This window comes from Athene noctua, chromosome 1 (genome assembly GCF_965140245.1).
Source record: "Athene noctua chromosome 1, bAthNoc1.hap1.1, whole genome shotgun sequence".
NCBI classification, from domain to species: Eukaryota; Metazoa; Chordata; class Aves; order Strigiformes; family Strigidae; genus Athene; species Athene noctua.
Window position 1 is genome coordinate 110,724,851 of NC_134037.1, and position 13,702 is coordinate 110,738,552.

The 13,702-nt window shown below is 48.7% G+C and overlaps 1 protein-coding gene across 2 annotated transcripts; it reads right to left on the minus strand.

Annotated features, from left to right (window-relative positions):
- Window positions 1-436: 436 nt before the first annotated feature.
- Window positions 437-12,711, minus strand: LBH (LBH regulator of Wnt signaling pathway). Of its 2 annotated transcripts, XM_074897341.1 has the most exons (4): window positions 12,524-12,711; window positions 11,608-11,710; window positions 2,718-2,938; window positions 437-1,060 (listed from the first exon to the last, which is right to left on the minus strand). In XM_074897341.1, exons 1-3 carry the CDS (start codon window positions 12,547-12,549, stop codon window positions 2,735-2,737), a joined length of 333 nt encoding a protein of 110 aa, XP_074753442.1. In that variant the 5' UTR covers window positions 12,550-12,711; the 3' UTR covers window positions 437-1,060; window positions 2,718-2,734. The 2 variants fall into 2 exon arrangements, with proteins under 2 accessions (XP_074753442.1, XP_074753441.1); XM_074897340.1 differs by having other exon boundaries at window positions 437-2,938; window positions 12,524-12,710.
- Window positions 12,712-13,702: the final 991 nt, after the last annotated feature.

A 13,702-nucleotide genomic window follows, 5' to 3' on the forward strand; every position in this document is an offset into this window, starting at 1 on the left:
TAAGAGCAGCTATGAATAGCCTCCGCTCTCCATGACTCCATGCTCTGTAAAGTTAGGTAAGGGGTTAGGCAGATTACAGATAAGTAAGGATAGATATAAATATGCATTTTTCAGGACCAAGTAAACTAGAGCACCACTTTACTGCAGCCTTTCACCCAGCAATAGGTAACTGTAGGAAGATGGAAGGCAATGATGCTGCCCCTCACTCTAAGTTGATTTAGGTTTACAATTCCACAGGGCATGCTCTGAGGTCAGCCACAGGCATGGAAGAAGTCTCTCCGGGTTCACAGAACAGCCTCAACTGATAGACATGAGTGTTCAGATGTTTGCATTAGTCTTGCAAGTCAAGCACATCTCAAACCTAAAACACAAGCACTAGCCATTATCTGTAAGGTTGACCATCCCAACCTGTTTTGGCAGTAAGAACAAGTCAGTATGTTTGGAAAGCATTTTCAAACTTTATTTACAACTGTCACAGTGACAAAAATGTAGTTTGAAAAAAATGCTAGCTTCTCCCTGAGGCTCAAAAAAGAATTACAGAAATATAGAATGTATATCATACAACAGGAGGAGTTTTACTGGAGTGCTTTGTTCTTTAGATACGTTCAACAACAAATAGAAATATACACAATACTTCCAAAAAAAGGATGCAGACAGAAATACACAAGTCTTTAGGGCAGACAGCAGGTCTGAAGTCCAAGGATTGCCATCTCATTGCTGCCCACATGGTAATATCTTTGATATACAGCTTTGACTTGGTGGTACAGACAGTAGAGACCAATAGAGAGTAACACTTAGGAATAAGATGACTGGCTGGTATGCAGGTGTACAAGCTCATTCCAGTAAGACAGCAAGACTAAAACAAGTGTTACAGATACAACAGCTGAATCCATCACTAGAGAAAATAGTATCACCACATCACGACCTTTTGGTGATCCACTGTCCACCAAGACGGGCAGGGAGCGTGTATAACCGGGTCTGCGTTGCTGGACCGGAGATGAGCCAGTGTAGGAACACTGAATTTCTCCCGCTTTGTGCTAACTCATCTCCAAAATCCTGTCTGAAACAGTTAATGCAGAGCTGATAAGTTATTGCCATTATGTTTAAACACAAGCAAGACAAGACTAAAACAATCCTGCCAATATGTTAAAAGCAGTTCCCAACCCCCACCAGCGTTTAACTACTCATGAGGTATTAAAAATACAAATACACACATGTCCAAATAGATTTTAAAAATGGAACCAGTTATAAGCAAAGGGTGTGGTATTGGGATTATTATGAAAGTTTGGTTAAGGCCTTGACATTTCTTTTTCTCTTCCATGACCCCAGATTTGGTTTAGGTGGTAACTGTTCTCATCCTATCCCAAGACCGACTGGCTCCCAAGCTGGTCTCCAAAGCTGCAAGATCACTTTTCAGGAAAGCAGTGGCTTACACTGTCTAGCAGCAGGCTGGCCTCCCCCCAAATGGAGACAGATGACTTCTCCTTGAAGTAGGATATGGTGAAGAGGACACAACCACACACTTTGCAAGCCAGTCTGCACTTCACTAAACACCCATGAATGTTTCACCCTTGCTATGAAGCAAATGTATCTTGTTTCAGGACACCCGGACTAATCTTCTCCCAGCAGACACCCCTTTCCCACTGGTGATCCACACTAGATCTGGTGTTTCGTTTTTAGATTACCTCCAGGTCTGGCAGCACTCCCCACCATGCACATCCCTACCAGCCTGTCCTGCACTGAGGAGGCCCTGCAGTGCAAAGATAGAATAGATTCACAACCCCAGCCCTCTCAAGCCTGTTGACCAGCAAGTTGGAGACATGAAACCCTACAGCTTCAAGGACACCAAGGTAAGGAGGCCTAACCTCCACCCTCTGGCTTTGGGCACTGCACAAGACAAGACCAACCACAGCAGCCTCAGCAAACAGGAGAGAAAAATACGAGATGTTCAAAACTACATGAGCTCTTGCTGCAGACAGAAGCATCTTTTACATCCGATGCACATTACCCCATGCTAACCACCTGCAAGATAAACTAGGGCCTCGCAGAAGAGATGACAAGCAGCAGCCTAACATTATCCTGCAAATACAGCTGTTCAGCGTTGAAGAATCTAAAGGCAAACAGAGGGGGAGAAAACAGCTTTGGGAAAGTGGCTGGAAAACAGGCTCAACAGCGAGAGCAAGAAACCCAACTACTCCTATGGATGCTCACGTTACCCTGGGAGGTGCCGAACTGGGGAGAGCTACAGGCCCCTCGTCAATAGAGCATTTAGCCATGCTTCACTACAGACACCCTTCCACCCCCTGACACACAAAATGGAAGCTGTAAGAAAGGCAAATCTGAGAGATTACGGCTCTGTTCTCACTCTTCTAGCTGGAGGCAGCTCCCAGCCAAATGCTGCCACCTCTGACTTTCCTCCCCCTCCCCGAGCTCCCCCCTCCAGCAGTCCTCGTGTGGTCACCCTCTGCCATGTGCTTGGAATTTCACTGCTACCTCCGCCTCGGAAAAATACAGATAATGATCTCGAGAACAGCAAACATTTCTCTGCGTTACTTCCTTCCTTCCTCAGGAGGTCTGGTGACACCGAGGGCTTCAGTTCTTGATACAGAGAATACAAGAAAACTAAGATCTCGCAGGTGCAAAATTGAACTTGTCTTTTTTTAAAAAGACTTTCAAAAGAAGTGTGGCTTTTCCTTCAGAAGGGTGCGGTCCCTTGCCTTTCCTCAGATGCCATTTATTGCTCCTTGTTGTCCTTCTTTGCATCTTCACAGTTTTCTTCCTCCTCTTCCTCCTCCTCCTCCTCCTGCACAAGGAACTCTTCAGGTGGCCATCTCAGCTCACCGCTCTCCACATCACCCTCTGTTGGCTCCACCACAATTGAGGGCAGGCGGTCCTTCAGCTTACAGTAACGGTCAAAGTCTGAGGGATCAGGGAAGATCTGAAAGAGCCAAGAAACAGTCTGTGAGAGGGGCTGCGTTCAAGCAGTCTTAACCAAAACCCAACTCAAGACACTTGGGACTTCAGGGCAGACTAGTCTGGACACAGAGTAAACCACTAAGTGATGGGAAGACTTTGAACTTGTAAGTAAGGTTCTCTAATCTCTAACTATTGGAAATGCGCACTGCCCAAGAGGCTTCCAAAGCACACGCTTGCTTGGATAGCACTCAGCAAATAGGCATCTGCCCTTTTGGATATTTATCCAAACGCCTCACCCCCACCACCACCACTTGTGCATTAATGCTCATGAGTTTGCAACACTGAGCTATCTTGCTCAGAGAATCTGAGATCTCATTTCCTGCTGCTGGTCACACTGCACATGAGAACAGGCTTGTGCTCCAGGCTCTCCCACTAGAAGGGAGAGGCGGCACATGGTAACGCAGTGCTAGAGCAGTCCGCAGTCCAGACCCTTGCAGCGAGGGCCTGCATCTGGTATCACTCCAGGGCCACAGCACCAGGCTGAAAGAGAAGTTCAGCTGCATTTTAGAGATAATTTTGATAGTGTTCTGCATGCTACAGCTACCATACATCAGCAGTGAAACTCAAGAGGACACTCATTTTATGGAAGGGTTGGAGATTGGATCACACTTCTTCAGGCAGGAGGTATCTGTGGCATAGCCAGCAATTATGTGCCATATTCCTCATGCAAGGAACATGAGGATCCCTTATCTCCAGCCCTGCAAGGTACACACAGAAGTACCTTACTCTTCCCTCCCACAGCTTTTACCATGTGGATGCACAAGGTCACGCATCACAGAAGTACCCAGGCCCGTACTCACTGAGAGTGCCACTGGGACACACACTTTGATCCTACCAGGAACTGAGGCAAAGACATGGCTACAGAAAAAACTGCCCCTGCATTGCAGTGTTAGAAGGTCTGCATGACTAAATCGCAATGTGAACAGAAAAGGTTGCTGGTACTTATAGGTATGTCCTACTAGGGAACAGCTTCAAACTCCAGCTCATCCAGAAATAAGTGCTGGGTGACAAGAACCAGTTGCCACATCAGATCCTCTGGTTGGTAACCAGAAGATGAAACCATTACCACCTGTTTATTTCAAACAATTTTATCAGTGCCCATTTCACATTACAGTTGCATTTAAACACCCCAAAGAAGATACTGTCAAAATGCACTTTCCCCTTAAGGTTGTAGATGGGGTAAGTAGTCAAGCGCTGTACTTTTCTTTAAACACCAGTTGCATTCAAGTGAGCCATAAGAGTATCCTTGGAGGGAACAGCACTGCCAGCCTCAGATGGGCATGCTGCTCATGGGTGCCTCAATTTCTGAGCAAGATCTGCTCTGCCTTGATCTTTGTGATTCCAGTTATAAAAGCAGGTTCCCTATCCAGGAGTTGGGAGCATTAATCATGAAGCATTATTGTCCTCAGGACAATCGTGCAGGTACCCAGCACCTTGGGAAGCCCCAGCCAAAACTCAAGTGGAACAATATCCTATCAACTTGTTCTTCAGCCTAGCAACTATTAACTACACCATTACCTCCTTGTCAATACTCAGTCTTCCTCTATTCAATCACATTGCTCCCTTGCATCTAAAGCTTTGTGGCAACCAAGCTGCCAGCGAGGAAGGCATTGGGTTGCTACTTAACGCAAAGTCAGGCAAGGTAACTGAAGGCAGCGCACAACACAGGGGACGTTCACACACATCCATCTAGTCCTGGGGACAAGTGGTGCAGGAGCCCAGCTCCCACTGCAGCACCCACCATCCATATGCTTTCCAGAGCAAGCAAGGTCTTTGAACAGGGCCATATTAACACAGGCACTGCAGCTTGAGCTACTTGCTATTAGTCACTTCTGGTGCAAGTGAGACAGTAAGTTTCTTGGAGCTTTGTGGCTTCTGCTAGGCCAAAGGCAGTTTCAGACACATAGTGCGTTACTGGAAGCACAGTCAGTGGCTTTTAAGCATCAACTCATTATCTAAACTCAGGATAGGAAAAAAATACCCTTGACATCACAAGGTTTAGAAGGTTGCAATGGAAAAAGAAGTGTGGTTCAGGAGGTTACATAAGCTGATAATGTCATGAAAATAGCCTCCTGTGCAAGAAAAATAGCCATATAATAATTAAGCTAACCTTTGGCTGCTATCATTTTAAGCACATTAGGTCAAATTGGAGCAATTTCTTTGAAAATAGCCTGCCAGATTTTTTTTCCAGAAACTAAGTAGTAGTCATTTCCTTACAAACAAATATCCCTGAAATGTGGTGTGCAGTTTTAATAAAAATACCCGAGCACAATCTTATCTCAAACAGCTGCAGGACAGGCCGAACTCAAGAAGGTCAGGATTTTTTCCACTAAGTCATGCTTTTTAATCGTCGAGGCAGCATGAAATGAGATGTTGCAACTGCACTTTCAATGGGCGTGGACAGTCAATGGAAAAAATACACAAAGGCAGATTTCCTCACATGTGACAAGCAGGGCAACACAGCAAGACAAGCATAGGGATTGAAGGAAAAAGGGTTTCAGATTAAGCCTGTTTGCACATCTGGGGAAGCTGGGTGGACAAGTTATCCCAACCAGCCTCCCCACTCACCCCAGAATAAGCTGTATTGCCAGACTTTTTTTAAAAAGATAAACAAGCACCAGCTTTCTGCTGTCCCACACCAGTAGTGCCATGGTGCATCTGTTGGTCCCATATGCCTAAACTGGTCACACTCCAGATTTAGACAATGGGAAGAGAAAAACAACTCAAACTTGCAGCAAGGACCCCCCTGGGAAGGCAGCAGCTTAGCTCTGACCTGTGAGATCAGCACCCAGTCAGGACAGCTGGCCTAGCAAAACCTACCTGCAAACTTTTCTGCTCACACTACCCAGGTCAGGCATGCGGGAGGAAGTCTTTGCATCTTCTCACTACCCGAAGAGCAGAGCAGCAACAGGTTCACTTCTCCTCATTTACCAGAGGAAGCCACCTTGCACACAGCTGAAACAAATGCCTACTTCTGGCTGATCTGGTCACTGGATGGGGGAGAAGTGACAACAACCAACTGCTTGTGAAGGCTACCTAAAAGCACATTTAGCAGCAATTCAGAGGTATCTTCCTCCCCCTCACTTGCATGAAACAGCACAAGGGGCTGCAACCGCTTCTGCAGAGCCCCCTCTTCGGTAGCTGCACCCCAACTCCTGGCCCATGGAGGGTCACATCCAACACCTTTCAGAGCCCACAGAGGACATTAATATTGCTCCTTACACTACTCAACAGCTTCTCGCTCACAGCAAGACTGATTCTCACAGGCCTCTCCAGATTATGTTTTGGGAACTGCTCTCCTCATGGGCTGATCCAGATCACACACAAATCAACCAAACTCTTGCCTTGCAGCTGGAAAGGGCAGTGAAAAGCAGAACTTGAAACGAAAACTTGAAAATATTTTAGAAAGATGTTTGCCTCTGTTTCGGATGATCTAGCTCTACTATCCTTGAATGAAGTCTTGGCAAAAAGAATGGAAAGTTTTCATTGCCCTGGGGAAGCTCATACCCTCTTAGCGTTCACAGGGATGGAGAAACACCAAAAGCAGGAGAGATGTCAGACAATTAAGAGGATTAGCTCAGCACTACCATAATCCAAGTGTCACTTGTAAATTCAAAACAACTTCCACATGTGTACTCCATACCAACACCCATAGTTAAAATGCTTGTCTTCCCTCCCATGGGGCTGGAAACTATTTCAATTACATTACACAGAGACTAAGGCAATAAGATCTTCCCAAATTAAGTTACTGTTTTGGGGAAAAGCTTTGCTTCATTGTGGTAATACTATGCAAGACTGGGAAGTCTGTATTGAGAGGCATGCCACTTCAGGTACAGGATACACCCCTGATGTACACGTATCACTCATCCTCTCAGTACTAAAAAGCTAAGTTTTGTGCCTCTTCAACAGTATCAAGCCAATATTCTAAAACCCAAATCAGCATTTAAGTTCTTAAATAAAACTTCACTGCCATCGAGAAGCACTGCAAGCTCATTTCAGGAAATATTTAAATCATCTCTCAGTGCCCTCTTTGGAGGAATTTTCCAGCTATAAGGAACAGCGCTAATACATACATTTACTCACACAGTAGTCATGACTCGAAACCCAGCTCCCTCTAGCATGCCCACAGCAGCCCGTGACTCAGGTTTATGAGCTATAACAACTCCCCAGTTACGGACAGATTGCCCTATCTTGGGGGGCAGTGGCAAGGAAACTTCATATATCATTACAATTTTCCATCACAGTAACAAGGCATGAAATAGGGAGGAAAAAACATGCACCAAGATGTTCTGATTAGCTGCTGTCTTCAGTTTGTTTCAGTGGAACACTTTTTTGCATAGCATAACTGTGAACACGATTAGTTTTGGCTGTTTATTCCATATCCTGCTTCTGCCTTCATTTAAGGTCCCAGACCCTGGAATGCACACTGAGTCAGCCTGCTAATCTTGTCCAGTAACCACACATCGGATGTGAACAAGTTATCCCAAACTTGCTTGCTACCACCACCTTTTTGCAGGCCAGTCTCAAGACCTCCCACAGCAGCAAGCATCAGCTCTAATACAGGACTTCCCCTGCACAAATCAAGGCTGTACAGACACAAAGCACCTTACAAGCACAAAAAGACAGTTACAGAGGAAGCTCAGCTTCCACCCTTTGCCATCAGCCCCTGGGTCAGTAACATGTTGGTCCCCTAGTTTAGGTGGGAGATGCAGCGGATGCAGCTCAAACCCCTCAGCACCGAGCACCACAGCTCCTTGGGAAAGTCAAGTGCTTCGCTGGGGCTGGTGAAGAGGTGCTCCATTTCCCAAAAATGATTTCCCCAAGACCCAAGCTTTCACCATAGACAATGTATGGAGCATTAAGCCTATTTACCTAGATTCAGTCAGTCGGACATGATTCATAGATAGCTAAGACTGTGATTAACCTAGACAGATCCCAGCATGATGCGATCATGACTTAAAAGAGCTAAAGCTCCCCATGACAACCAAACCCCAGCTGATGGCGTGAGGCAATCTCAGCCTCCACAGACCGATCTCCTAAAAGGGGAGCCTAAAGTCCCACAAGACCCATAAGCCAGCCAGACAGTCTGCAGCAAAGTAGCATGCTCAACCCAGGACACAGCATTTGCTCAAAATAAACACTTTGGGCATCAAAGTGTCTTCAGTTGTGCTCAGATCCTGCTCCACTTCCAAGAAGCAAGGCAGGATTCAGGTCAAGACACTGTTTTGACAACAGCTCCACAAAATGATTAATTCAGCCTCTGTTTCAGCAGCATCATTTGTGCTACTGAGAGATGGCATCAGAGGACAAGCTGGCAGAGTGCTGATGAGACTCTTCAGAGAACGGGTATATCTAGGGGCTGGAAAATAGCAAACAGTACATTAGCTCCGACTGGCAGTGAAAAAAGCCCAGCTCAGAGATTGCCAGGCAGGAAGCACATGAAACCCTCCATAGGCACATCTGTTTGTAGCAGGGGCATCTTGAGCCATCAGCTGCGTTTCAACGAGGTTTTTTGTTTAGTAAGTCCCATGGGAATTATGGGACATCTATTAAAGATCCAGAAATAGCTTTTCACTGCAGGCACAAGACCCAGCATGACATCATCTCTTCAGCTGCATCTTCTGTTTTGTCTATGCTACCCTGTTCTGAGATTCATGCCCTAATTTCACCATTCACTTCTGCTCAGGCCCTTTCAGTCTGTTGGCTGAACCACCTTCAGGGGGCTCAGAGCAGCTTTACATCACAAATACAGTAATAAAAGCTACTTTACATAGAAAGGTTTTGAAATTAGCACATTAGCTTACAAACATTGTGTATTTAACTGGAAAAAGACATTTCTATGCTGAGAGAGCACATTTTGCAAGTGAAACTCTACAAATTACTAAGCCTACACTGGCAACTCAGTTATCACTGATAAGACTTCTGCAGTCTGAGTTTTCACATCATTGCTTCAAGGGCATTGATGGCCAGCCCACCAAGGCCAGGAAGCTTCATACCTTCAGCTGATGTCTAGACAGACAAGACACTCCAGAGCATGAGCAGAGGCAAAGGGGTGGAGGCAGCAGAAGGAAAAAGTCAACAAGCCAAGTTCCCTCCATAACCAGTGAGACAGACAGGAGCCCTGAAGTTCAGTGAACTCCATGAGACAGAGGAATCAGATTGCTGAAGTTTATACTCAGGGTATGAGTTTGTTTCCTCAGTTTACTTCTAAGTAAAGGCAAAACCGCTTTGACAGAGTACGGCTGGTAGGACAAGTCTGTCTGTAGCAGATACGGATGTGCTTTACAGTTTCAGCAAAGCTGCTGTACCATCTCCTGGTTCAGACAGTTTCATGTCTGGATAGTGACAGAAGCAGCCCCCAGGCTCACAGCTAGCACGCTATGACCCAGGTGGTCCCTGCTCCACACAGCCTGAAGAGGCACATTTTGAACCTCAATTTGAGGTCACCTCTGCAGCAAAATAAATCCAAGTTCTATTACTAGAACAAGAGAAACTTTTCAAACTAAAAGTTTGCCTCTCCTAGTTCCAGCTCCGCATTTTTTTTTGCCTCTCAGCCAGCCAAGGGCTGTTACACTCACATCGTGAGTGCCCAACTCTACAGATGAGTGGAAGATGCTGTTGCAGCTTAGAACAAGCCTCTGTGTAGGAGCAGTCACACTCCATTAGCCTGTCAGGTTTTAAGTTATCACACTACAGCCTTCAGACTAGCACACACTTTTCCATGTACCAAACTCTCCATCAGCAAAGTACCAAAGTCTGAGGTAGAACAAAGAGTTCATGGTGCAGCTTGCATCAGATTTGTCCTTGTTGTTCTAACCTGAGTTGTCAACCTTTAAGGATGGTTTCAACTTACCTTGACAACCACTGTGACATTCTCAGCCTAGCAGCCAGAGGAGAAATGCTGGTGTCTGCTCCTCAATCCTCTTTATTACTAACCTGATTTAGAGGCAGACCTCATACACAGTCCACACACCACTAGTGCCCCATAAGGATCTTCCATTTCAACACTTCAATCCTTGCTATCATCAGTCTGGCTTACATCAAGGTGAAGTACTGGCAGGCAGTTCCCAGCTCTTGCATGCATTTGAAAAAAGTAATCTATGACTAGACCACTACAGAGAAGAGATCCAGAATGCAAAAGCCCTGCATAGATATGAGTCGCCAGCATTTATGACTCACACCTTCAGGTTTGGATGATCCACTCAAAACTGAACAGGCCTGTTCCTCAATTGGCCCAAGCCAACTTATCAAGTTCATTAGCACTCGGAGAAAAACCTCGCTGAAGCAATCATTAGAAGAAGGGCACAGATTCTGCCTTTCAGTGGAAAATTCAGATAGGTTTGACCTGACTGGGTTAAGCCTCTTCATATGGTGACCCATAAAGACAACTGAACAACCCATGCAGGTTAGTTTGATTGCTTCAGGTTTAATCATTCTCATTGCTGTACACTCCCTCTATAGGAGAGGAAAGAGAGGTCATATGCTTTCCACTAAACTCAAGCACTGAAGCACAGCTACTTCCACATACAATCAATAAACCAAGCAACTTGCACTATCCAGATCCAGAATTCTGACCAAAAAAGCACAATGCATCCCCTTATTCTCCCCACCGGTTTGGCTTCTGCTGGAAGCCTCAGTCATGGCCCAAAGTTCACTTGATTTCATGCTTCAGTGCACTGTTACTGCCTTGTAGCTCATTTTTCAGACATAAATATGCAAGCATACAACAGCACACCTCATTTGAATGCACACTTAGAGCAACTGCCTCTGCAGGTTGTGTAACATCTGCAAAGGAAGAACCCTGCATCAGGATCTGCCGGTAAGTCTCATCCAATGCACAGACCAGATGCAAGTCATCTGCATGCACTCAGCGTCCGTCTTAAATCTCATCAACAAGTCTCCTGGAAGAGTAGGAACACATGGATCTAGTAGGCGAAGATGAACAACTTGCCCTTTGATTAACTGTAAGCTAGGAAACAAAAGTGGTATTGAGACTAAAGGATTAAGGCTCAAGCTCACTTCTAAGACCACCTCTTCACCCCAGTCATTGATCTAGAGGTTAATAGCTCATTACATTGTTCAGAGCTTTCAGAATGAATGCAGCTCCTGCCTTCAGGTACTGATACCTCCAGTAACATTTCAAGGTTTATTTAGGCTATCTCTGGCCTCACTGTATCTTATGAGACTGTTAACCCTCTCAAATGGGCCCATCAGTCAGGAATACCAAGAAATAGAAGAAAAAAATGTAAGTGCCATATAAACAACTCCCTCCTGCTCTAGGCAGATCATTTGTATTCCACATTACAAGGAGATGTCGAGAGTCCTCTCAGACGGTGAGTGGTGCAAAACCCTTCCTTAACTGATCTCCCGCTGAGTCCCCATGAATGCTGAATGAGTGGGGGCTCAATCACTTCAGAAACCACCAAGTCCTTGCCAATCCAGTCTGATACCAAGTGATATTTTAGACAACCTGCTACTGCCAAGCAAGCATTCCAGTCTGTTGACTAGTTCTCGCTACAGCAAGATCTGCTATTAGGTCAGGCTATGGAAAGGTACATTAGACCGAGTTTGCAGTCCAGCCCAAGCAATTCCATAGGGGATTACTGCCCAAGCAGCCAGCAAATCACTTACCTGATACGACAGGCCGTCCTTGCGGGGGCTTAGCCCAATCTCATCCATAGCTGGGGTGTTCATCATCACTTCAGTCATTTCAGCTGATCTCAGATAATCAGGGCTAGAAACAAAAGACAGCATTTAAATCATCCGAGGGGCTCCGGGGGAGCTGAGCAAGATTTAAGTAGCATGAGGAAAAGACAGCAAGCAGAAGAGGCTGTCGGCAGCCTATTTCTGGTCCCTTCCTTCCTGAACCCCTCTTGGAAGGAGGTGAGAAAAGCTCAATACCTGGTAAACCGGCGCTACATCCCCTGCCCCAGAGAACAACTCCCTGACTTTCTCCCCAAGAGCTGAGCTCAGGAGCAGCTCGGGAGGCTCCAGCAGCTGCGCCTCACTTTTAACTCCGCTTCCTCCCGCTCTGCCCCCTAAGGGGGGAAAGTAAAAAAAACACAGTAAATAAGTGCAAGCGCTGGTGCTTTTTGTGGCTTCTTTTTTTTAAAAAAAAAAAAAAAGCTGGTGTGCTTTAGCTCCTGCTGACTTATTTTACAACCTCAGGGACTTCCACACCAGCGGAGCGCACGGCGCCAATTCCAGCCCTGCTTTTACAGTCTTAATGGCATTTCCAGCTCGAGAAAGTGAATTCCCACAGCTCGCCGTTCCTCTATTGCGGCTCGCCCCGCACCGCCGCTACCAGCCTCCGCTCCCCCTCTCTCGGAAAGTCCCGTCGCGGGGCTTCGCGCCGCCGCGCCACCCCGCGTCCTACCGGGGACCCGCTGGGGGCAGAGGAGGGGGGGGGGGGGGGGCAGCTGAAACCCCCGCGGACAGGCGGGGGCTCCGCTTCAAGCCCCCCACGGTCACAGCAGCAGCCTGCTTGGGGCAGAGCCCCCTCCCGCCCACGGGCCGCGATCCCCCCACGCGGGAAGCGCCCACTCACCAGGGCAGGGGACACAGCACAGACATGAAGTCCCGGCGGAGGCTGCCCCGCGCCCTCGGGGGTGGGGGGTGGCGGGAGGGGCACCCAGGCGCACGGCGCTGCCCCGCGAGCAGAGCGGCTGAGCTGCCCCAGGGAACGATGCTGCGGGACGCTGCGGGACGCTGCTGCGCTGCGCGGGACTCTCCGGCACCACCCGGTCCCGCCGCCGCCTCCCGTCTGAGCGCGGCCGCTGCCGCCGCGCCGCCTTAAATAGACCCGGGGGGCGTGGCCCGCCCCGCGTCCCCGCCCCTCCGTTTGACGTCAACGTTTTCATGAATGGCTTCGGCGCGCGCCGCGGGGGGGTGCGTGTCCCCAGGGGCGTCCCCCCCCCTCAGTCTCGCAAGCGGGGGGCGCTGCCCGGCCCGTTCATTATTTTTCACCCTGTCTGCGTGAGCTGAAGCGGGGTGCGCCCCCCCTCAGACCCGCCGCTGGGGGCCGGCCGGCGCGGGGGTGCCCCGGGCATCATCATCGCCATCAGCCCGGCCGGGGCTGGGTTTCACCTGCGGGAGGCGAAGCCCCCTTCGCGGGGGGGTACGTGATGGCGGGGGGAGGCCTGGGGCAGGCTGGGGGGGGCCATGGCAGAGCGTCCGCTGCCGGCGGGGCTCCGGCACACGGCCCTGGCCCGGGGAAGCGGCAGCGGCCGCCCAGCCCTCTCGCCTGTGAGCCTGAGCCTCTCCTGCGGCCGGCACCTCCCGCCGGCCTGAGCAGGGGGAGAAGGTTCATGAGGCCGAGCTATATTTAGCAAAACACCGTGAATCAATAACGGGAAGGCACGGGAGGAGAAGGAGGCCAAGCCGTTTGCAGCCTGGCTACCACGGGCAGCTGTAGGTGAAGGACGTCTCCTGCAAACCTCCCGCCCCCCCCCCCCCCCCCCCGCTATGAAACTGCTGGAAGGCAAAACGCATCGTTAGGTGAAAGGCCTGGGCACCCCAAGCCCGGCTGAAGGCCTCCCTGTGGGCATCGCTGCGGGGATGGTGCTCGCACGGGAATGGGCTGTGCCCCAGGGCAGGCGCACGCTGGGAGCTGCCCTTGGCCACGGGTCGGGCCAGGCCAGGCCCACCACGACGGCCGAGAGGTGCTCGGTGGTTTGGGGGGCTGCTCTCCCCTCTCTCTTGCCCAGTGAGCGCTACCTTGCCATAC